Raw genomic sequence first — 25750 nt, 5'->3', positions numbered from 1 at the left:
TGTTCTTGCAGAATTACTCACCGTTTCCTTGTTGAATGTTGAACAGCGAGAGGTGCTTCGTGCATTTGTACCTGGTAAAGATGTTCATGTTTTTTTTTTTTTACCTAAGACAAGACCAAAGACGATGTTTTCATCCGTTGCCGTGACTGGTCAAAACAAACGTGCACAAGATGTTGCATCATCAAATCAGCAAGTCCTTCCGTCCCCGAACAGATCTGCCGAGTGAAGTTCTAGATTGACAATGTGAAGAACTCCCTTGAGTGAATCACAATTATCAATCTAGCTTGCGAGGTTAATTTAAGGGGCTCCGTAAAAATGCTATATTGGGATCATATAGGTCTGCCTTTTTAAATTAGCATTCATCGTATTATTTTTTTTTTGCAATTTTATGTATCAAAATTACTAGTGCTCTCAGTGAGTACTTGAGTCAAGTGGTATTAAACATCCCTATCTACAACCATGCGGGAACTATCCTCCAGGGTTAATCAATAACTACTCAAGCACGACGACTAGACATGTGACTAAACTAGATATCTGTTTGTAAAACTTTTTCAAAAGAAAAGACTCTTCCCTGTTCCTCCTATTCCTCTGACAATGTCCTGCTCTCTCGTATGGGGTGATTTAAGGTGGCCCAGCGAAATTGTTGCCCACCATCTCACCCTTTTATTCTCCCTGTGCCTTATTACACGCTGTCAGTTTATTATAAAACATTAGGAAAGCAGAGGGACACTTGCAGTTACTGTCCTATCGATCGGCACGGATAGATTCTGTGATTTAGAGTCCGCCTCGGCTCGTGCCCGCCGTGTTCTCGGTCTCCCATTTGCTTTGGCTATTGATGTTTCAACATAACAGTTACAAGCTGCTACAGAAAATCAATTCTCAACTTTTATTACCGGCTGGATAACGCTGAGGGCCCCCCTGCCAGCCCATACTTAGGAGCTACGGATACTCCACCCGGCACGTCAGGTGTTTTCTAAGCGGTATGGGCAATATCAATCATTGGTTGAACACACTACTAGGGGCCGTCAGGGGCCAAATGGGGGCCTTAAGAGTGCAGCCTAGGCAAGCAAAATTGTGTGTTTTTTAAAAATCCTGCTTACTAATATTGAACCTGTTTGAAGGCTGTAAACACACCTCAACCTGCCATAGATGATGATTGATCCCCTCAACCATCATCACTGACCAACCTTTCACCTTTCACCATCCTTGCACCCAAATAGTGAGAATGTAAAGAGGCTGAGGCCTTTCAAACATTTATGAGGAGCTACCAAGCAACGGTACGAGAGCTCTTCTGGGACAAACAGCCCCCGGTTCTATGCTCGCAGTCCCGATCAATGGAAGTCAAGTTCATTTCACCCCTCTCCCTCCTCTTCCTCCAGTCGTGGAGTGGCCCACCGGTGGGGCAGCATTACACTTACACTACTTGTTTTCGCCACTGTGTACATGTGTGAGTGTGTTTTTCAATTGCCAAAGCTTCAGGTTATCATTATATACAGCTCTGTCCGCTGCAATGCTAATACTAATACATTCTCAGTGGTCACGTATTGGGTCCCAGCGCTATGCTGGCTAGGAAACCGCTCCACTCCAATTAAGGGCCAAATGGGGGCCTTAAGAGTGCAGCCTAGGCAAGCAAAATTGTGTGTTTTTTAAAAATCCTGCTTACTAATATTGAACCTGTTTGAAGGCTGTAAACACACCTCAACCTGCCATAGATGATGATTGATCCCCTCAACCATCATCACTGACCAACCTTTCACCTTTCACCATCCTTGCACCCAAATAGTGAGAATGTAAAGAGGCTGAGGCCTTTCAAACATTTATGAGGAGCTACCAAGCAACGGTACGAGAGCTCTTCTGGGACAAACAGCCCCCGGTTCTATGCTCGCAGTCCCGATCAATGGAAGTCAAGTTCATTTCACCCCTCTCCCTCCTCTTCCTCCAGTCGTGGAGTGGCCCACCGGTGGGGCAGCATTACACTTACACTACTTGTTTTCGCCACTGTGTACATGTGTGAGTGTGTTTTTCAATTGCCAAAGCTTCAGGTTATCATTATATACAGCTCTGTCCGCTGCAATGCTAATACTAATACATTCTCAGTGGTCACGTATTGGGTCCCAGCGCTATGCTGGCTAGGAAACCGCTCCACTCCAATTAAGGGCCAGGGGATGCATGTTTGGGCCAGGGTGGACAGACCCGCGCTACCTAGGGCCCTGAGGTGAACAGGCTCATGTTAGTGAAAGAAAGCACAAATTGTACAAGCACTAATGTTGTAGAATATCATATCACCATCCAGTCATTTGTGGAATCAATATCATTGGCTCTCTGGCTTTTTCTGCAAAATACTCCTTCATTTATCACAGAACCACATGTACACAAATGCTACATAGTAGACACAGTTTGTAGTCACTCAATGTCTTAAGAGGCAAACTGAGACACGGCACACACTTGAAGACAATCGGGGTGGTGTTGTCCCGATTTTGCCACTTCCCAACCAAGGGCGTCAAACGCCCGACAATCTTAGGTAATGTCTCGTAAGATTAGGTTATAATATATAATATATATAATAGGGTCCAAAATGAGTCGAGGCTTACAATCTGGAATAATGAATGTCTTCAATATTTGCAACCGAAAAGCCGACGTCTCCTGAGTCTATTAACTCCGCAGGCTGTGACAGAAACAGAATGTGGCCAATCAAAGAAGCTTTCTGACTGGAACGAGGAAGCAGCAGTAAATAAAATAAAAAAACTAATGTCATACCCGATGTCTATTCATCCACTTTCTGAACCGCTTATTCTACCTCACCAGAGTCACAGGTGTGCTGGAGACAATCCCAGCCATCTTCAGCTGGTAGGCGGCCTACCCAAATCCATTTTTTAAATTTTTTTAATATTTTTTTTATAAACGTGGGCTCCTCAGATGACAGGAAGTGTTTTGCCATTTTACATTGCCACCTTACAACTTTCCCGCCTCTTTGGAAACGCTTGGCAACCACCGGCACATATCCACAAGCATGTTGAAGTATCCTTGAGCACTTGCTCCTTTCTGTGGCAAGATTACATGTTTTTTCTCTTGGTGCTCCGGTTTCCTCCCACATTCCCAAAACATGCCTATTAAGTTAATTAATTAAAGATTCCCGAGTGTGAAGGTGAATGTGAATTGTGTGTGTGTATGTGTGTGTGTGATTGACTCCTCCAGTGCAATGTCTAACTCACAAATCTCTACACTTCAGTTCATGGAAAATTTTGCTTTGCCAGAACAGGATTACAGGAAACTCATACAAGACAAAATCGTTGACAAATATCTTCCTTGTGTAAACACAAAACGCAACAGGATGTACATCAAAGGGCAGTCATGGGGCCCCTCTGTTAAGTGTACCATGGGTCAAATGTTCAAAACTAAAAATGCAATCAGATGGACCCCCAGCTTTTACGGGCCAGCCGGTCAATCATTTCTAAAGGTGTAAACGGGAATAGTATCACATCAGCCCTTTGTATGTGTAGACTATAAATAAGTTGCTGCAGTCATTTTCTTAGAAACACTACGTTATGTCTTTATGACTGGCTTAGCTCATGATCAGTCATTAGTGTTACTCATTGGTTGGTAATAAGCAACTCATACTCTCAACACAAGTAAATGAATGCGTCTTTCAACAACTGCCATTTTTATTCTACTCATATTAAATGACCATTGTATTTGATGATGTTTAAAATCTACTTTGAGTATTTTGTAGGTAAGTTGGAAAAATGGTTCTGACTCACAGTAAGGCATTCAGAGTCCATTTAGGACACTCTTAAGTTACCACTTACCAAGTTCCAATAAGTATGGTAAAATAGTTTAAATTTGTAACCATATTTCAACAGATTGCCTTTCACATATTTTTATATAATGTGATTGTGGATGTTGTGAATACAAGTTGTATGCATTAAAGTTGTAAATACATAACCTTGTGTATTCACCTACTGCCCCCAAATCATAAATTGCATCACGGTCTTGCTTGGCATGTGGATTGTCAGCCATTGTGTTCCTGTACGATTGACACAGTACACAAACACGTGTTTAAACTAAGGTGGTGGTCAGGTGGCTGCTATAATATCATACTCCCTTTGTGTGTGTTGCTTCTTTGGACAATGTGGTTACAAGATACCTCTGAGCAGGCAAAGAACAGCGGGGCTTTAAGGTTTTGCAATTGCATGCTGTGGTTTGTATGTGTATGTGTGTGTGTTTTGGTGTGTGTTTGTGTGTAACCAGAGACAGTGATTAAATGTTTTAATGCGCAGATGATCCAACAGGTGCCCTGGCTCACTGGCTCTGCTTCTCCCATCATAGCTCTCTTGCCATTGACCCCTACAACCCATCACAGCTCCTTATTGGTCTTTTCTTATCCTGAATGATATTTTTAGCAACAAAGCTACATGAGCCTACTGTCTGCACACACATCTGCGATTGACTTTTTTTTTGAATATGGAAGATTAACACAGCAGTGTAACGAGGAGCTGCAAACAACTCTTTGTTAACTCAATATCAAATCATTTCTGAAGCTATCTAAAATAATGGGTGTAATATAAAGTCTTATATTAGGCATTCTGCTGTCATCCATTATGTCATACCCTGACTTGTACAAGATAGAATGGTGTCAGTACCTTACCACCACCTGCCACTGTTACCCACACACACTACTACACTGCATGCCTGGAAATCCAAACTCGACGTTCCACAACGACAATTGACAAACATAGAACAACTCAATAAAGTCTTAAATGGAAATGTTCTTTCTTGGTTTCCGGAAATATTTAAGATTAACTACAGCACACAGTCAGTGTCCACTTTATTAGGTGTGCCAGTAGAATTGCCACCCAGAAATGCATGGTCATTGACAGAACAGTACAGTACACAGCAGCCACCCATTCATTATTTGATTCTGAACCGCTTATCCACATGAGTGTTGCACAATCAAACTATTTAATTAAACAATTTATTAAGTAACTGACTTGCACCATATTGTAACTGTAACTGAGGTACTGCATTTAAAAAAGTAATGCATTAGAGTATTAGTTATTGTAAAAAGTAACTAAGTTACAGTAATGTGTTACTAGTAAGTAGCTACTTCCCAACACTGTGAACCTGTATGTGTTTTTGTTTGTAATCAAGTCAGTTCAAATACTGTTCTGTATTTTGAATGGCGTTGAGGTTGGGTTGCACCAACAATAGGACAAATGTCTGCTTTTGCCCAGACATGTCCACTTTTTCACATCCTGTCCCCGGACATATCCACTTTTTCACATCATGTCTTTTTTTAAAAAATAAAATAATAATGTCCAGTGTTGTTACCACGACTGGTAGACTGCGGACTGTTCCCAAGTTGATCGCGAAGGGTTTAGGGGAAAGAAAAAAGTTTTGTTTAGTTTTGTTTTTGTTTTGCTTTAGTTTTTTTGGGGGGGCGCGTTATTTTTATATATTAAAAAAGTGTTTCCGTTATTTTTAAAGAGCGTTCAAAACAATTCTTAAGATGTGCTGGTAGGTCAGAATGTTAGCTCACTTGTACTGCTCTGCGCTCCAATTGTGGGAACTAAAAAAAAAAAGCTAGGTCTTAGAACATTATGTTATTTTTTATTCTGTCAAGTAAAACTGCAAAATAGAGCTATGTTTTTTAGTTTATTGTCTACCCATATAGAAGAGGCATATGTTAAAATAGTTATACAGTAATGTATAGCATTTTTGGGGGTTTTGAGTATCATTTACGTATTTCGAGGCCATGGTGAGTGTCCTCTTTTGTGGAAATCAAATATGGTCACCCTGACTAACAAGTCTTAATTTAATCTGAGATAAAATCTAATGAAAGATTACTAAAACTATGTTTAAAATTTGTTAATTGTTAAAATTAAGAAAAGATCTGGTGCACCATTTAAAATTAATCTAAGGTTTAAACCAATTTAAATCAATAGGGATAATAATAATATTGAAATTAAGAAGTTAATTATGCAATTCAATATATAGGCTATATCAGGAGGTGTGCTGTCAGGACCCTGAGCCTGACCCCTAGTTTCAATGGGTGCTTTTTTTGATTAAACGTTCGATTGATCGGCTCGGCAGAGAAGCTCAAACCTTTCCTCCAAATATCAAGTAAACACAATTTCCCGCTATATAAATTGACGTGCAAACATGTCATCTCACATGAATACCAGGGCGACAGGATTGGAGGGCCACCATAGCAATTTGCACTTAAGTTGACTCCACTTGTCATGTGACGGGGGACCAAAATCACACAGAGAGCAAAGAAGTTGAAAGGAGTGTGGAAAATATGGTCACACTCTCTTTAGTCAGCACTACCCACTGCTTTCCATCATCAAGAGAGAATAATGGTGAACGAGAAAGTGGTCATGAAACAAGAGAGTGAGTGAGAGCAAGGAGAGAGAGAAGGAGGAAGGGGGTGGGGTGCTATGGATTAACTGTCCTTCATGCCGAAAATATACATCCCTAGGCACTTGGCGTTGAATTATTAATTCAAATTTGTCAGAAAAAGAATAAGAGGCGTCTATTGACGGGGAGACGGGCCCTTTAATGAGACCATTAAAGGGGAGGCTTCCCACAACAGGCACCTTACTGACGGCTGCAGGAGTTTTGGGGGCGTTGGGGAGGATTGTGGGCGAGGTACTTGACCCCCCAATGATTTTCTGTCACTTTATCATAAACAAGAAAGGTTGACTTGCCCCTCCACTCGGCAAGCCCTCCCACAGCTACTAAACAAACCCTGTGTATAATTAGCCAAGGGGCGCAAAAGTGCACTGAATGTAAACAAGGTAATAGAGAGCACGACAATATCATCTGCCACTATATTGGTGCTGGTGAAGAGAGAGAATTTCATTGCATTTGAGATATTTCTAATGTTTTGCCAGGGTCAGCCAGTTAAAGACAATCAACATTTTGGAAACACCTCACAGTATGACACATAACTGAAGACACATTAATGTACATATTGCTAAGTTACTAACTCTCTGATAGTGATAGTCAGTTATTAACTTTTCAAAGGCAGCAATTGCACATAACCGTGCTTCAGGAGAATGGACAGTTGGTATCATGTAGTTGAGACATTATTGGGAAGGTGAGAGAGCATGGACCTTTAGATGCATCTGACACCAGCAAGGTATTCCAATATGGTATTTACTCCATGGGGAGGGTAAAGAAGATGAGGAGCGGGAAGATGAGAAGGACCTCAAAGAGCTAGTGACTTCATTGCTGATTCGGGACTCTGAGTGTCCCTCTGGCAAATTGATTTTCATTATGCTGAGACAGTGTGATACTTTCTTTTAACTCAGCATTAAAAAAGGGGTGACTTTCTAAGACTTGTCATATAAATTACGTATGTTTATATCTTTGCATAATTTGACTGATCACCGGTTGAGCTGAGTCGAAAGGCGAAGCTCTCGATTTACTCGTCGATCTATGTTCCTACCCTCACCTATGGTCATGAGCTGTGGGTCGTGACCGAAAGAACATGATCCCAGATACAAGCGGCCAAAATGAGTTTCCTCCGCAGCTCTCCCTTAGAGATAGGGTGAGAAGCTTGGTCATCCGGGAGGGACTTGGAGTAGAGCCGCTGCTCCTCCGCATTGAGGGGAGCCAGTTGAGGTGGCTTAGGCGTCTGGTTCGGATGCCTCCTGGAGAGGTGTTCCGGGTATTTCCCACTGGCGGGAGGCCCCGGGGATGAACCAGGACACGCTGGAGAGACTATGTCTCGGCTGGCCTGGGAACGCCTTGGGATCCCGCTGGAGGAGCTGGTTGAAGTGGCTAGGGAGAGGGAAGTCTGGGCTTCCCTGCTAAAGCTGCTGCCCCCTGCTGGACTATAAGTCACATTTTGTTGGGAAATATATTTTACAAAAACCGAGAGTAGCAAACGAGTCCTGGTCGGATTCGAAATTTCCGCTTCTAACTACTCTAACTAGAATCCCACATTGCATTGTGGCCAAAGGTAGAATCTTGGTTATTATTGCGCCTTTTGCTGCTGGAAAAAGTAAATCCTTCTTCCATATGATAAAATAGCAAGCTAGCTGGGGAGACAGTCCCTTAATTTATTGACGTGAGACGCGGCATCAAGCTAAGGACATATGTCAGACTTTAGTTGCCATGACTACTTCTTTTGGCGGTTGGCAAATACTTTTGGTGCATTACTGCCACCTTCTGAAATGGAGTGCGTGCGACGGCTTGTTTACTGCCATCAACACAATTAGGGAATGGTTTGGATGTGATGCCAAGCTGTCATTTTACAATACAAATCTCACTTGAGTGTAATAAAAGCTACGGAAAAAAATGTTTATAGTCCGAGAAACACGGTAACTTAAGAAGCATTCTTTGTAACATGAGAGAGCCAGAGTACCTTGTCGTAACCCATGAAAGGACAGCAGAACGAAACGTACTGGGAGATCAGATCTGAGACTCAAACCCAGAACTTTAAAACCATGAGGCACACATGCTAACCACTCATCACTGGGCAGCCACTTTTTGAAACATACAAAACAGAAAATCAGCAATGAAATAAATGTTGAAATAATGCATCCTTTTCAGACTGAGGGCTCCCAGGTGAACGTGTCTGTTGAAGAAAAGCAAAGACAGGAGCATCTGATCCAGGATGTAAATTCACTTCAGGACAAATCCCAAGCACCTTGCAGCCAGCATAGACAATGAGAACGCTCTTCTCTCTCGCTTTCTCCTGCACAGAGCGCCTTCTCTCTTGTTTATTTTATCACACCTCAGGCACTTTTGCCTCTATTCCATCTCTTGACCCCTCTCAATTGCCTTGCCGAGCCCACCAACCTGTCCTTGGGCGACAGATCAGAACAGACCACTACCTGTTAACAACAACAGCGATGTTGTCAACCAAGCTGTAGATTTGACCTAATATATCCCCAACTGGATTCCACTCACTTCTTTTTCAAAGCTTCATGACATCACACCTCTTGACTGGTTAACGGGAAGGTTTGATGGCTAGATTGACAAATTGAGCCTTCAGACTTGATTCTGACATGCTGACAAATGGTGTCCCTTTCGATGGTTTGTTCTGAGAGAGAAAGGGAGTGTGAGACCTTTGTAATTATTTATTGCTCACACAGAGGATCGTCAGCCCCTGGAAAAAGGGCTGGATAGTAGCTCCAGGGCATGTGGCTACAGTAGGTTACTGTAAACCAGGGCAATGAGAGAATCACCACCGAGGATAGTTTGTATTCACAGCCTAATGAGGCTTTTTCTTGAATGTATAAGAAGTCTGAGTGTGATATTTGTCAGATTCTTACAGCCTATTAAATATAGATGAGCGCTTTCAAGGGCATTTGTGCCCAAATTAGTCATTGTTGGCCGGACTCCACTCAAAATAAAACACAACAATTTGTGTTTCCTGGTATCCCTAAGCAATCCGATACAGTATTAAAGTGTTTAACTTCATCAAGCCCTTCTGTTCCTCTTCCATGTTCCAGTGTCATTATTAGGGGAAAATTTGTGTCAGCAGCAGCAATGTGATTAACCATCCATCTATTTTCCATATTTCTTGTTCAACAAATTGGAGTGCATAGTGCCTCACTATTCAATTAGTAATTAAGTTCTGAGTCTTTGACACAGAATGAGTGCAGTGTAAAAAGGGCTTTAAAACACTCTTCTTTTTTTTTTAGGCGGTACTCCGTCAAAAAGGTTAGAGAGCAGCTGGGCTATAAAAATCTGATGTATTAGTTTTAGTCGTTGTAGTATATGACTGCTAACTATTTAACTGGTGTGTCAGTTTCTTAATTAAAGATCAAGATTCAGTTGCTTCCAGCTCAATGAGATGATTCAATCTCTTCTCATGTGCTGAGCATGTCGGTGTATCCCGTTAGTCTCCAGTGTGTTGAATCTGACAGAAACCCAATTAATTGTTAAGAACACCCGTCGTACCCCTGGTTTTTGTGCGGCTGAAAAGGAATTCCCCAAAAGGGACCGGGAGGAAAACAAGTGAGCCGAGCTCTCCAGGGTGCAACGTGTTTGCTGGCAAGCATAAATAGAAAAGATCTTTAATGGCCTAATGGCGCGGCACAATCTCCTGCTGAGGAAAGGTGCATGTTCGTGTGAATTCTAAGTAGAGTATTGATGGCAGCTGAGGGGAATGTAGTCCAACTGTGTGCGTTCATGTGTGTACGGCTTTGGTTATCTCACAAGTTTATTGTAGCAAGAGTGTCAAGCTGGGGGTAAAGGATGTTGTGATATTCTGTTGCAACCCCAACTAATGGATCAGCGCACTGTACCGTAACTCGTTGGGCTGCTTAAGCGATGACATCAACCATGCGGCTCTTGCCCCTTGTCCCACGGGTTTATTTGCTTTGATTGCCCCGGCTGCCCTATTTATTAGCGGCACATGCACACACAGGTGCAAACATGACTTTCCAATGAAAAATCTACGTGTCAACTGTAGCCACTCACTCCTGGTTTGGTCAGTCACTCCGAATCAAAGGTCATCAGTTTCTCGTTTGTTGACGCCCTCTTTTCTGATTGGAGCCAAACTGCTTGGTGAATTAATCATGAATAAAGTAGCAGAGGACATTGTTGGCATGATAACAACACAAGTGGGATGCAATAAAGAGGCCCGGACTCTGGTTCAAGTCGTCTTGAAAGTGCCGCAGTTGTAGTAAAAGGTGCTCCAGCTTTGATAGGCTCATATAAAGGCCTATTGGAAGGCCAGAGCCTGATGGCGGAAGTCACTTGTTTGTCTACTGCTTTACTGACAGCGCTTGACTCAATATCTGTTTATGGCCCGCCAGCTTTTTATGTGTTGTTTTGGAACCCAGAGGGAAACACATGTTGTGACATTTGAAAGGAGGGAATCGGCAGCATGTGACACAGACATTTATTGATTTGGGACACTGAAAGTGAAAAAAAAACATGGAGTTATTTTGTCATGTTGCCCTGGCAGGTGGCAGCTTGTACGAGGAAGTCAATACGGTAAATTGGAGTATGACGAAGGAAGCGCGGAGAATTATTGTCTTTGAGAAATTGTGTCAGGCCAATGTGGCCATGCTGTATTTGTGTTGAAGGTGGAATCAATCACTTGTATTAGTTCATGTGTAGTGTCTTGCGTCAACTTATCAAAGTTAAAATATAGTGTTTGTTTGTAGACAGCAACCCTAATGTAATGTAGGCACGGATTCAGACGTTTTTTTTTTGTTTTTTTTACTTGTAAGCTTTGCTTATATTTTAGCAGCAGTTTACATCATTTCCTGTGAAAAATATGTCCCCTTATGTAATACGCCACCCCATCACTCTTCAAAAACATTTTTTCTCTGTATTCGTGTATAATACTAATATCCTTTATCATCAGAATAAATAATACAATTGAATAAAGATTCAAAACATACCAATACAATGTGAATGCTTTTAAATCCAGGTTAAAATTTATGCTCTTTTCCCATACTTATGATTAAGTGGCTCAAAGCATTTTGAAAATCAAAGTCTTGTTCTTGCACTGTGCGCTCTTTAGTAATTTTAGTAAGCTTTTTATTTATTTACATTGCTAAGATAATTGCACTTAGTGACATTTTGAAAAGCCTATGAATATTTTTTCATAAATGTACAACCTCTAGGTCAGCGGTGTCCAAACTATGGCCCGCCGTCCATCTTAAAGCACCGCGCGACATATATTAAATATGACATTTCCTACGAACTTATTTTTTGGACTATAAGTCGCTCCGGAGTATAAGTCGCATTATCGCATTAGCCACACAAAAAAAAAGTGCATCAAGAAGAAGAACAAAAACATAGAAATCATACTGGACTTTAAGTTGAATTTTTGGATTTAATGTATTTTACAAAAACCGAGACCAATAACTGTAACTCCTCCCAAGTTGTTTTGACAGCAGCAAACGAGTTCCGGGTGAATTCAAAACTTCCACTTCTAATAACAGTAAGGTTTTTCTTTTTAGTTGAAAAGGGCTCACTTGGAATTCCGTGTCGCATTGTGGCCAAAGGTAAAATCGTGGTTGGTTGTTACACCTTAGTGCTGTAAATAGTAAATCCTAGTGGTGACGGATACCACATGCTAATTTAGCGAGCTAGCTTTACACATCACACATTAGTTGCCACGACTACTTCTTTTTCCTCTTCTTCCATTTCTTGTTCTACTGTACTTTCATTTGGCGGTTGGCAAATACTTTGGAGCATTACTGCAACCTTCACCATAAGGTAAGCCATTTTAAACTAAAAAGAAAAATATTTCTGTAGTTTGAAGCGGAAGTTTTGAATCCAACTGGAACATGTTCACAGCTGTCAACGCGATTAGGGAATAGTGATTTTGGGTGCCAGTCAGAGCTCTAATTTTAATACCTACAAGTCGCACCTGGTTATTACAGTAAGTCGCACAGCCAGCCAAACAAAAAAAAAAAAGCGTGACTTAAAGTCCAAAAAATGTGGTCATTTGTTTTAAATACTGTAAGCCTTTTGTAATTATGCAAAGATGCAAATGAAGTAACATAATTTCTCTTCATAACACTGTGGTGTTTAGGTATCAGTTAGTTAGTTTTTTTAAAAATATATATTTTTAAACACAGTAATATATACCAATATGCAATTGCGCTTAATAAATTAAAAGTGGAAATTTTTCAAAGTGGCTTTTGCATGTTTCAATTTTTCGGTATGTCGCCTTTGAAGCAAAACGTTTGGATCCTGCCCTAGCTATTGGTACACGTCTATAAATTGTGACAAATTTTCATAATTTTTAATTGACCCTTGTACAACACAAATATTTTTTCCCCCTCCCAAAAAAATCACATTAATCATGGTAAATTACAGCAACATTTTGCGAAAATGAATCCATTGACATGCAAATGCACAAAATGTGTTTTCGTAAGTTACACATTGTGTAAAATGTACCTGAAATAGTTACAAATGTTTAATATTATTTAAAATATTACCTGCACAGTTCATAACGGTCTTAATTATTATTTAAGTTTGATTTCCTGTGAGAATGAATTGGACTAGGAACGGATTGTGTTCGCTATTAGAGGCTTGATTGCGCGAGTTTGTAAGTGTTTCCTGAGGCAGGTTGTAGGAGAGAGTGGGTGGGTGGGGTGGGGGAGGCGGGGGGGGGGTTGCAGTATAACAGTGTAAAAACACACTTTGGCAGCCTGGTAACATCTCGTCTTCAAGTCTAATTAAAAGGCGCAGCGGGTTCGCAGAGGAGAAATGTGTGTGCGTTTTTTGTGTGCTTTTTCATTAGGTCACCGGCTTCAGTACGTGTGATCGGCCGTCAAATGGAACAATGTATTCTGCGGGACCTCAGGGTTTCCATTTGAGTATTCGGACGCAGCGCTACGATGAACTGTGCTTGTTTTATGCGAGGGGGGGAAAAAAGTTGATAATTAGTCCCACTGTGACTGAACGATGAGCTAGAGGAAGAGGGAGGGAGGGAGGGGAGTGGCTGAGGTGAGGGGGAGGTATGGAAGAAAAAGGAGAGCACTTAGCACACTTAATGCTTCGACCTGACACCGTCTGGTGACGAGTGATCAATTTTTCATTTGTTTTTCTTTTGTTTATTTTTATTATTGCCTCTCTCATGATGTAACTATCTTTTATTATCATCTATAACCACATACAAAATTGAGTTTGTTATTTTCTTTAATCTTTTTTTTTTTTTTTTTTTTACACATCACATTTGCTAATTGTAGACAAAAAGGAAGCCCCTCAATACGGAAAGCCAACTTCATTATTTTTTTCAAAAGGGCCACTGATAATAATTAGCAATTAAAATGTGGTCTTTTTGCCTCACTTTTGCCCTAATCAGCTTGACAGAGAGACATACTTAATCCTCTGTTTTAATGCCCTCCCCCAACACACGCACACACACACACACACACACACACACTCATACGCGCACAGATTTTGGTTAATATTAAAATTGAACTTGAAATGCTTGCAGGTTATAAAAATTGCTTTAAATTTAAAAGAAAAAGCTCATATTTTTTAGAAGGCCATGTGATGTCTTCTATTGCAATTTTGTGTGTGCAGATAACATGACTAATTTTTCTCTGGCATACACTCACATTTCAGGTGTGTTCAAGAGTACTTGAGATTTTACAATGGAACACAACAAATCTTTACTCGGGAAATAACTAGATTTCTTTTCAGAGGGCTGAAGGGTTGATGAGACTTGAAATTGACTAACTTTTATCCAGATAGGGAAGTGGTCTCAAATATACTTTTTTTTTTCCTAATGAAAGAAGAGACTCAAATCTTTCTTTTGGTAGGTTCCATGTCAATTGACATACCATAGGGGTATGTAAACTTATGAGCACAACTGTAATAATATAATATCATGTCAACATTTGGCCTTCGTTGTGATGTAGTTGGAGCATTTTAGGGAGCGTGTAGACTTTTTATATCCACTGTAGCTTCTGATGTTGTGATTGATTGTGTTAACAGAAATGAATAAATACTGTAAATACCTTTTCTCTACGTGTAATTCAATTTTGGATTTTGGAGTCACCTTCCTGCCTAAAGCGAAGTCCATAAAGACGCGCTTGGATGAGAACAACTCTGGGATGAAATGGAACACAGATTGCAGAGGCAGGTCCTCTTTTGGGTGACCTCTGACCTCACACATGTTCTTTTCAACAAACCCACTGCAAATATGGTTTCTAAAATCCTTTGGGATCTGGCAGATAGATCTTCAAAAAGATGATGAAGCTTCATCTCATTTTATGAAAAGTTCCATAGCAAACGAAGCCGTACGTTTTCTTGCCTGTAGCGAAAGGCTTTATTCGAGACGTGTGTCGGGCAGCGAGCGGGTCACACAGCTGAGTGACAGCAGGAAAAAGCATGTCGTGTTTGTTTGGAGTCCCTCTTTGTCAACCCCCCCATCCCTCCTACACACACGCACACCCCTTTCCTGTCCTCTTCTTGGCCTTATTTAGCCCCTCGCCGTGTCACGCAGAGGTCACGGCGAGCATGCGACACAAGCGCCTGACGCACACATGCATGCCGATTGCCGATCGCAATGGCATGGTAGAGTGCATCGTAAATGGAAAGGAGCCGCTTCTCATACTTGAGACCTCATTAGCTGCTGATTTATCTCCCCCTCCTGCCTGCTAATGTGTGCGCGTGTGTGTGTGTTAGAAAGAAGAAATATTGTGTGTATTTCCAAGGATTAGTGTCTGATTATACATGTGTCTGAGAAGTGCGGAAGATGAAGTGCATGATGGGATGTGTGTGTGTGCGTGTATGTCTGAAGGTGTCAAAGAGAAACATGGACGCTGTTGTTACGAATTAGCTTACATAAGCACACGCGACCTGAGGTCAAACATATTAATAAAAGATGTCTCACGCACACACCAGACAGTCGCTGTGGCATGTGATTAAAAAATTTTCAGCCCTGCACTTGACGATCATGACTCGTCCGTACCGCGCTCCCGTCCTCCATTATCCATTTAGCACATTTTCCACTTGTCTTGCAATAATCTGCACGAGCCCCCAGTGATCTTATTATTGTTATTGCTTAGGAAAAGTGCTTGTGGCAGCACACAGGTAAGATTTAGGGAGAGGAGGGGGGGATAGAATTTGTTCAAGGAACCAACAAAAGAATCTACAGCGAAAACACTTGCACTCTTGTTGCACTCTGAAAATGTTCACTTTGTACGGAAGTCATTTATTTATTATGACATTGTTTTGATATGACAAAAAAAAGGATGGCTGTAAGTCTGCCCTACATAATTTATGGACTCACGGGGATTGAATCTCAGGAGGATGAGCCTTTTTTTTTTCATCCTTTTTTATTTTTTTTAATGCCTTCACCTGATTCCTTCGACACGGCGTTCCCGAGAGACGGCTGCGAGCAAAATCAAGCGACGTGGCCTGTTTTGTCACACAGCTCATGCTCAAAGCAAACAATTCAGCAAAATGAGCGCGCGTGTGACTCATATTTGTGTGAACAGAGTAGAAACAATGGGTTGAAAACGCTCAAAGTGCAATTTCACTCTGATCTTCCTAAACATTCGTGTGACGATGTCGGTACCAGATGTGATCGGGCTGCCAGATCGTATCGCCTACCGATGATGTCACGCTACAGGATTGGCTGGAAATATATATTATTAGTATGGGATTTTTTTTAATAGGCTTTAGGTGAACTGATGAATACACACACGCTCGCACGCACGCACGCACACACACACGCACATACACATACTCACCCACATACAAAAAAAATAAAAATAAAATATATATATATATATATATTAAAAAATATATATTATTTTTTTTTTAATAAAAAAAAAAAGGAGAGCAATGATCAAATCAAATGAACAATGCTGAGCTTTAGAAGAAAGAAAGAAAAAAAAGGATTGGCTGGAAATGATTCGGTTGACTTATGTTGCGACGTCTTGATTTCAATTTGTATTATAAGGATTGTGAAAAACTAAAACAAAACAAAAAAAATCGGATTGATGTCAAATTGTTGGGAAGAAAATGTTGATGTCATTTAAATAACAAAATGTATGGATGGAAATTGTAAAAGCATAAATAAACCTAAGAATATAAAAGCAGGATACTTTAAGATAGAATAAATAATACAATAGATAGAATAAATAATACATGAGATAACATAAAAAATAAATAAATATAAAAGAATGGAGATAAAATAGCACATTAAATATTATGTAAAAATATACATTATTTAAAAGCTATTTATTTAAATTAATTTACTGAGACGGGACAAATATTGGCAGTTTAGATTGCTGTGTTCCTATTCTCGTTCAAACCCAAAAACGTATAAATGTGTTTTTTAATATTTTGTCCTTCACACACAAAAAAACATAAAAAAAAATTATAAATACATTATTTATTTATTATTATTATTTTTGTGTGTGTTTTTTATACAGAAGGCTTTGATACAGCTTCTGACCCGAAATGTTGCTTAAAGCAATGGTAGTTATTACAAAAAATGGCCAGCAGGTGGCAGCAGAGTATAAGAGATCAGCCAGGGCCAGGTTGCAAAAAACTATTTTTGTCAGTGTTTTCAACAGGTTTGTGAATAATGATGAAACTTAGCTATATACTCATGCTAATGGCTGCAAAACATAACAAATACAAACAGAAATTTACTTTTTTTTTCCTGATGAAGGTAGGTTCCATGTTTTTTTTAGCAATAGAACACAAAATTCTGTGGGCTTTGCAAAATCAGTCAAAATCCAGTAAAACAGCCAGGAGCTTTAATGAAAATGGAGCGAAGGGGGTTGCTTCAGTGAATATGGCTGGGAGTGAATGAATTAAGAGGTGCGCTGCGGATGCGCTAGCTTTGATTAGGCCATAGCCCCTCCCACACATGCAAGTCTTCAAAAATGATTTTATCTACATCATCGTGTTGCTATATGCATGCTTTATTTTTCCAGGTTCATACTGTGCTCCCCTGTAAAGGAGCACAGATGGGCCTTCTTTTTTTTCCTTTCCCTCATGTTTTAATTTTTATTGTTTTTTTCCCCATCTAAGACTAATTAGCTAATTAGACCACCAGAGGTCAAAGCTCATTTAATCAAAGTGGGATTGGTCCAAATTCCCAGTTTTCTTGAATGCAACATGAAGCTATTTTCACCCCAAACCTTTTAACCCTCAAAATATGAGGTTGTCAACTTTGGAACTGTTTTTGCTAGCAACGTAATTCCAACGAATTCTGAAAGCAGACAAGCATAGCTTTACGTCGGGAGAAAAAAAACAAAACAAAACAAAAACAGGCAGATTGCTATAATAGAAGTACCTAAAGGGAATTATTTTAACTAACTGTCTGACATGGAAAAGTTACATAACAGGCAGAAAGAAAACGTTGTATCTGACTGGTTTGTCTTTTCCTCCTCACGTAGACGTGAAGAACCTGGAGAACTTCCACCTGGTGGAGAGCGTCCAGGAGCAGGTGAACGCGGCGCTGTTGGACTACGTCATGTGCAACTACCCGCAGCAAACGGACAAGTTTGGCCAGCTGCTCCTGCGGCTGCCAGAGATCCGAGCCATCAGCCTGCAGGCCGAAGAATATCTTTACTACAAACACCTGAACGGCGACGTGCCCTGCAACAACCTGCTCATTGAAATGCTCCACGCCAAGAGAGCTTAAGGAGGCAATTTCAGCTGCATGGACACCTTGTGAGGACGGAGGCTGCCTGAAAAAAAAAAAATCTCCCGCTTTGATTTCAATCCACCTGGCTGGAAAGAAGTGTAAATACGTTGACAAATATGCACAAACTGAACGTGTGCACATGAACAAGAGGAAAGAAAGAAGTTCAGACACAAAGAGGAACACTTGAACTCAACAAAGACTCTCAATGTTTATAACCGCAGTGACTCTAAGAGATTACGTTGTACAGGATGTGGACTTGCCTTTCGACTTTTTCTTTTAGCTCTGGTTGGTACTGTACGGACGAGCGAGTGTTCATGTGGTCAACCAAAGCGGACTCTTACCTGCTATCACTGAACTCGTGGATACAGCGGCGGCAGCTTGACCTGACCAAAAATGTGAGAAATGAATGTTAAGAGAAAGAAAGAAAGAAAGGCCTGCAAACGAATGTCCCTCAATGATCAAAACAATACTCGTCCAGTAACAGGAATCATTTTTCGGGTCTCCTTATATGACCCTCTTGAGTCCTTTGAAACGATGTACTTCAGAAAGTCTCATGTTAAATATATATAACGGCTAAAACAATAGTGTATTTCCATTTTACCTGCAAAAAAAAAAAACAACCTTAATTTTACAATTTTACTACCAAAAAAATGGAGCAAAACCAACTTTTGGACATGGTTGTAGCCGGCCTTTGCTCAGAAAGACCAAAGCTTGCTGCAGATGAAGGACATGACACAAACACTTTATAATCAGTATTATTTCAAAATAAATAAATAATTAAATTGCAAAAAAAAAACAAAAAAAATATTGTGATGTCACAGTTATGTGAGTCTTGCCTTATTTCATTACCATGCTAGCTAACTGTGCAGATGTGAATGAAAATATGTACAAATATATATAAATAAACTATTAATGTTGTAAAATCAAAAAAAAGAAAAGAAGAATAATTACAGGTGTTTACATTCATGTGGTAATATGGGAGACAACTGTGATGATGCATTAATTGCAAAGCAATGATTTCCTAAAAAGATGACATCATTGACATGGGGGGGTGCTTTCTTTCTTCTTGTTGTGTGTACAGTGTTTTATTTCACTTTTAATCAGTACTTAAATTATGTCGTGAGACACTAAAATCATTAAGGAATCACACAAAATATTCATTTCTGTCTGCTGGCATTCAAACATTTGTCTCTTAAGTATCGCTGTATAGGTTTCCGTTTCTTGTTCCACTTTTTTTTTTGTACAACTTGTATTCATTATTTACAGTGCTTTACATTTTTTGATGTACAGAATGTCACTGGTTACACTTAATAATGAAGATAATTTATTGCGTCTATTGGTTTCCATCTTTGTGTTACATGACGTGAGGTTTCGGCGCCACAATAAATTTGTCTACTGTACAATGTTCTTTTGTTTTTACACACACACACACACACAAACACACCCTCAAGTGACAAAGTCAGTTTTCAGCAACTGAAAGCACATGAATAAGTGAAAATGCACAAAAAATATACATTTACAGTATAAATGTATACATAATTTAATATGCACAATAATTAAATACATATACATTTACATTGTGTGCATAAACCTGGTCTGCACAACTTCCAAGAGCAAGTGTAATTTCACTTTTGTACAACAAAAATTGGGTCATTTGGTTTTGTTAGTACTATTGTAAACATTTACCTTTCTGTAACTGTTCGCACACGAAACATTTCCTCTAATGTATGACATTTTTTTAATTTTATTTATTATTTTTTTGCTATTGTACAACAAGAATGGAGAATCACAAAAAGAGTAAAGAATTTAAAAAAAAAAAGCCAATCGCTCCAATGCAGACTGGCGTGACACATTGGAAGTAAAAACATTTTTGTAATCATTTCATCAAACATACTGGATTCCATTTTACATAAATTTGTGTAGTTACATGAGAAATAGAACACAAGTTATATATGTACATTATCATACACAAAGGATTCACAAACATGCTCCATTAGTTCATTTAAGTGTTAAAAATGCAAACTTCATTTCACAGCCAAATTTGGCACAGTCCAGACACTATTCAGATTTAGAAAACATGTCATCCCTATTGAGTCATTAGTAAAAGTTAGTCTATGGTAAAAAGCAAACATTGATCGATCACGCATACGTAAAAAAAAAAATCAACAATTTAGTAGTCAGCCCCTTCTATGATGAAGTTGAAGGTCTTCCAGATGAGAAGCAAGAAGCAGTAAACTCCAACTCCATGGGGACGTGGAGACCACAAGCAGGTGGTGATGCCTGCACATGTGCAGGAGGGGGCTCCTGCGTGGGAGGAGGTGGGACTATTTATTTGCATTCACAAATACAAGACGTACTCGATCACACATAAATTGCACTTTTAACTCTGCATTGTTTTTCTCAATGATGAGCTTTACATTATAATTCATGAGCGCTTGCTGCTAATGCTGTATATTGTCTAACATCCGACCATGGTAAAAAAAACAAAAACGTGAAGGTAAGCTCAGGAGCTAAAGAAACTGAGGCAAGATCATGTACTGAAATTCATTCAAAATAGGTAAACCGAGGACACCATGGCAATAGCAAGACAATATCATCTTTTACTTTACTTGGCAAATTAGTTCAGGGCTCTTCTCTTAATTTTGCACTGTAAGAAAAAAGTTGGGTCAAAGATAACCCAAATTGGGTCAAAAAAGGACTGACACAACTTTTTAGGTCATTTATTTTTTCGCAAATTTTAAATAACCCATGATTTTGGGTTACTTAACAAAAAAATAACCCAAATCCTTGTTGTTTCTTATTTTACCCCCTAAAATTAACCCAACTTTTTGGGTTATTTATTTATCCCAAAAACATAAATAACCCAACTTTTGGGAGGGTTTGAACACAAACCCCCCCCCCAACTTTTTGGGTTATTTTACCCAGATCATTAAAGAACTCAACTTTTCAGGTCATTTAAAATATTTTTTATTGTTTTGTGGGTTATTCATTTAACCCAACTTTTTTGGTTAAATAAAAAAAACAAAAACATTTTGTCGGTCCCTTTATGACCCAATCTGGGTTATTTTTAACCCAACTGTTTTTAGAGAAATCATTTATTTAAATATTTTTAATATTGTTTGCATTTATTACATAGTTTATCTGATCATTTGAGGTTTTAGCTATTTCTAAAATATATGCATTTTTTTTTATTCTTTGTCGTTTTTAAATGAAATAAGAAAAACATCAAATAATTCACTGTATAAAAAAAAAAAAATGCCCAAGTCCATTATTCTTTGTCCCCAAAAGTACTTTATTAAATCCCTATCTTGAGATATAATAAATATCCTGATATAAAGAAAATCTATGCTGAGCACAGTTCCCCTTTCCCAATATAAATATATAGTGACCGGGTTTTCCCGTGTCTTGCTTACAAGCACACACACAGTAACTAAACACACAGTCAAGGATTTCGTGAAGCAGTCTTAGTAGTGCCTAATTAGTCAAATGCAACTGTTTCCATTTTCTAACACATGATCGGTCGCAGGACAACTGGAGCCTGTCCCAAGACACAAAAACACAAGCCACAAAGGCTTGAGCTGAGACTCGAACCCAGAACCAGCGCCACATTCGAACCAAAGTGCGAGTGCCAGCATTTGCCAGAAAATGACTTTTTTTTTCTTTTCCTCCGTATTGCAGCTTTTTTGAAAATATTTTCTTTTGCCTCAATAACAAACGGATTGAGTGATCATGCGATACCTTCAAATGGAGCATAATGCACGGCGCTCAGTCACAGCTGTGAAAGCAGCCGGCTCCGCCAGCCCTCACTTGAAGCTTTGGCCTCTCGGTCCATAAATGCCTTCAACCTGCCTGCCTTCAACTCGCCCTGAATTTGTATAAATAATGTATATAAATTTATCTGCACCTTCTAACAAGTGCAGCCTCAGGTGAAAATATTCAGAAATGCATGCTGTGTGCGTCCCCCAAGGTGGACGTCGGCTCCAGACCCACCGAGTGCAAAGATAAGCACACAGATAGCCAGGGAAAAAAAAAAAAGGGGGGGGGGGGTGAACACACATAAATAACTTGCCGAAAGCAATATAACACTCAACTCACACACACACAGATGCAATGCTGTCAATTTCTAAACAGGCTTTCCTTGGCATCACACAAACAGCCCCCAGTTGTGTCTGCCAGTGTTATGTGAAGCTTTTAAACTGTGGAAGCTCGTCACTCCTGCTTACTGAGATGCGCCCGCATGCTTCCTACATGCATGCAAGCGGACTGACAGCAAGAACATTCAACTTTGGAAGTGGATTTTACAGGTTGGATGAGGAGCAAATGAGCGATGACAATTTTTTTTTTTTTTAGGAAAATGGACAAAAAAATGTGCAGGGTAAAATGAATACATGTACCGGTGTTATGTAATCAGAATACATTTTTTTTTTTCAATACTGTTTTATAATATGTAAAAAACGCAATGACAAAGACTAGACAAAATAACCACACAAAACACACAACCTCCCAATTTGAGTTTGAACCCACGACCCTGAGATTAGGAGTCTAGTGCGCTACCGACTGAGCTAACTGGGCTTTTTTTTTTTTTTTTCCCTGGCGAATATATATATTTTTTAACTGCATTTTGTTATAGTACAGAAAAAAAAGCATGTAATCAAATTACAGGTACATTTATTAAAAACTGGGATTACTTTGAGGGATTACAATTTCTACAATGTGAGAGTGCAAGAGAGAGAGAGACCGTAGCTACTGGAACTGTACATGTCGGCTGGCTAGTCGTGTCCTCCGCACACGGGCAGTTTTAAAAAAAAAAAAGTGTCGCGGACGAGAGTAGGAAATTGCGACCGGTATTCACTGTTTGGAAGTTACTCGGCTCGCTGAAGGACCGAAGGTTTGATCTGAGAGTCCAGCGGCATGCTACGTGCGCTGCAGCTTCTTGCTAGCCCGCTAGCCTACAAGCAATAGTTTTACAAAGAGTAAAACTATTTTTAAAATGAGTTAATCTGGTTGTAGAATTAAGCAGGGCTCAATTTAAAATGTATCTGAATTGAGCAAAAGTCAGTTGAACTGAATTGAAACTGATTTAAATCAACAGGGATAATCGTGGTTACTGAAATTAAAAAGAATAATCGATGATACAGTTAAATATGTAGGCTACAACGCCGGAAGTGTGAAGGCTACATTGTTGCTAGCTAGCAAAAACCTTAGCCTAGCATAACTTGTTAGCTTGATCAGCTACGTTAAAATGGCTCGGCAGAGAAGCTCCAACTTTTCCTCCTTTGACAAGAACTTGCTGACTGAATTAAGGAATATGGATAAACAATAGAAGAAAGCTGACAGTGAAAAAGAACGATAAGCCACCGTTTAGCAGCTGCATTTCTGTCACAGCCATGTTTAACAGCTGGTCCAGTCTTTCTGTTCAGCTCCAAAATGGTTTCCTTGGTAAACTGGTATGTCACCAAAAATCCAACTTCATCATAAAATTCAAGAGAATCTGTCAGTTTCCTTTGTGGAGCTTCATTATTTTTGCTCTATCCAGCTAATAAATGAAGCCATTGTTGAAGTTAACCTTCCAAACTGCCAGTTTAAAGCCAAGAAAAAAAGTTTCTTTACAAAAATATGCTGCGCTGTATGTGCCCCCGCCCGTCTAAACACGGAACTCTGATTAATGTTACGTTTGTGGAATACGTAAGCAACAAAAAAAATCCAGCCGTTTCTATCCATCTCAGGGCGGCGGCCATTTTTGCCACTTGCTGTCGACTGAAAATGACATCACAGTTTGCTCACGGCTCAGCTTGAGAAAACCGGTGAGCCGTGATTGGTCATCGGTCGATTGAAGCTGGTTTTAAAGTGAAACCTTGTTTCATTCACTAATCTCTCTCCACATTTAAAGTGATTTGGGCTAAGAGAGACAGCGGAAGTCTTCGAAGACGCAATTAGCCAATTTTCAAATCGCTAATTGCAGCAGTTGTATGTATTGTTTGCTGACCGGATGGACAAACATAACGCATGTAAAGACCAAATGAATAGGCAAGTATTGTTAATGGGCTAAAACGCTTGCCATTGTTAGGAAAAAAAGCAACACTGTGGCATGCTAAACAAACACACAAAGGTTTGGAAATGGAATGGTTTGAAGGCCGCTGCCGTTTCATTTCAAAGCCTGCATTATACATCATTGTGCAGAAAGAGGAAGCCTACAGCATTATGATGCTTTTTTTTCTCCTGATGATTATCCTTTATAAGTAATTAAAAGGAGAGCGATAGAGGGAGGAAAAAATACAACTTTTAAGCACCTGAACCTCGCTGCCAGCATTCCATTAATTGCCTACACAATGGTGGTGGTGGGGGGGGGGGGGGGGAGGGGCTTTAGAGATTTTTCAATTTCAAAAAATAAGGAGCACACATTCAGTGCTCATGTTATACCGGCACTTAAATCCTACAGAGCTCATAAAAAAAGGACTCAAGGTTGCATCCAATTGAAAGTCTCCAACTACAGCCACTTCAGAAATCCATTTAGCAAGCAGGGGGTTAGAACATCTAATTCAATAGGAGTTGCTCTGTTAAAACGGTTCCACCAATGTCTTTTAAAAACAAACACATGCACGCACGCACGCGCGTCAACACACCTACGCACACACACAAACACACACACTTTCAGGCACACGCACTACCTCCGTGTTTGCTTGGCTCCATTGTGGAAAAAATTAACCCGGCACATACAGAGAGCAAGACACAAAAGGCCTAATCTTGCCAGAGCTCAGTTGAGTGGCGAAGGTGAATGCTTGACTGCCTATATAATCTTGACCTTTGCCTCACAGTGTCCCAAAAAAATAAATAAATAAAAAATCCCTATCTGTGGGATGGACAAAGAAAAGAGATCTGCGGGGTCTGTACGAAAAATGACAACCTCGAATATCACTACGCACTACATCACTGATTCCTTGAATTCTTGGCAAGTGGACATTTTTTAAATTAGACGAAAGGTTTTTAACGCAAACATTATTTTTGGAATGACTTAACTGTTGCAAAAGTTAATCTATCAATCTATTAGGGGTGTCAAAATTAGTGTGTTAATTTTGAGTTAATTTAAAGTTTGTTTAACACCAGAATTTTTTTTAACGCAATATTAATGACCGCTCCTTACTTGGAAAAGCCTGTACTGGGGGAATTCCATTTGCAACGCAGCAGACATGTCCGCGTCAAAATTTAGAAGTAATACATTTAATAATAGTGTGTACATTTGTGGCAATTTAATTTTTTTATTTCATATAAAATTTTAGATAGCTCTTAGTATGAAAAGAAAAATGCACTGAGCTGTCACCGGTGTCTTACAAATGCAATTATGCCATCTAGTGGCAGAAAATGACCTAAGCACAAATCAATATCACACTCGTTTTTTTTACATTACAGTTCATCTTTTTAATTTTAACTCAATTTTATGAATTATTAGGAAATTACTGTATCAATGACTAAAAGGTGCAGCCATATTACCATTAGTTTAAAATTGTTTGCACTTTAAAGTTAACAAGCGTATGAAACCTAGAAAAAAATATTTCATTTATTTATTTTAGATATATAATTTGAGATTAGTTGTGAGTTCATTATTGAAGTCATACGATTAATTACAATAAAAAATGTAATTGCCTGACA

General features: G+C 39.5%; 2 protein-coding genes across 2 annotated transcripts in view; one reads left to right on the top strand and one right to left on the bottom strand.

The window, feature by feature from the left end:
* The window catches only part of nr5a2 (nuclear receptor subfamily 5, group A, member 2), a 64807-nt gene extending 45314 nt beyond the window's left edge, over window positions 1-19493 (top strand). The window contains exon 7 of the mRNA XM_077584593.1: window positions 17853-19493. Coding sequence (XP_077440719.1) covers window positions 17853-18100 — 248 coding nt within the window. The 3' untranslated portion in view covers window positions 18101-19493. The remainder of the gene's footprint in view (window positions 1-17852) is intronic.
* A 101-nt stretch (window positions 19494-19594) lies between these two features.
* LOC144062840 (adhesion G protein-coupled receptor D2) overlaps window positions 19595-25750 on the bottom strand; it is an 88670-nt gene continuing 82514 nt past the window's right edge. The window contains exon 24 of the mRNA XM_077584592.1: window positions 19595-20407. Coding sequence (XP_077440718.1) covers window positions 20291-20407 — 117 coding nt within the window. The 3' untranslated portion in view covers window positions 19595-20290. The remainder of the gene's footprint in view (window positions 20408-25750) is intronic.

Source organism: Vanacampus margaritifer, chromosome 13 (genome assembly GCF_051991255.1).
Source record: "Vanacampus margaritifer isolate UIUO_Vmar chromosome 13, RoL_Vmar_1.0, whole genome shotgun sequence".
Lineage (NCBI taxonomy): Eukaryota > Metazoa > Chordata > Actinopteri > Syngnathiformes > Syngnathidae > Vanacampus > Vanacampus margaritifer.
The sequence above is the reverse complement of the archived record's forward strand: the minus strand, read 5'-3'. Positions and strand labels throughout refer to the sequence as shown.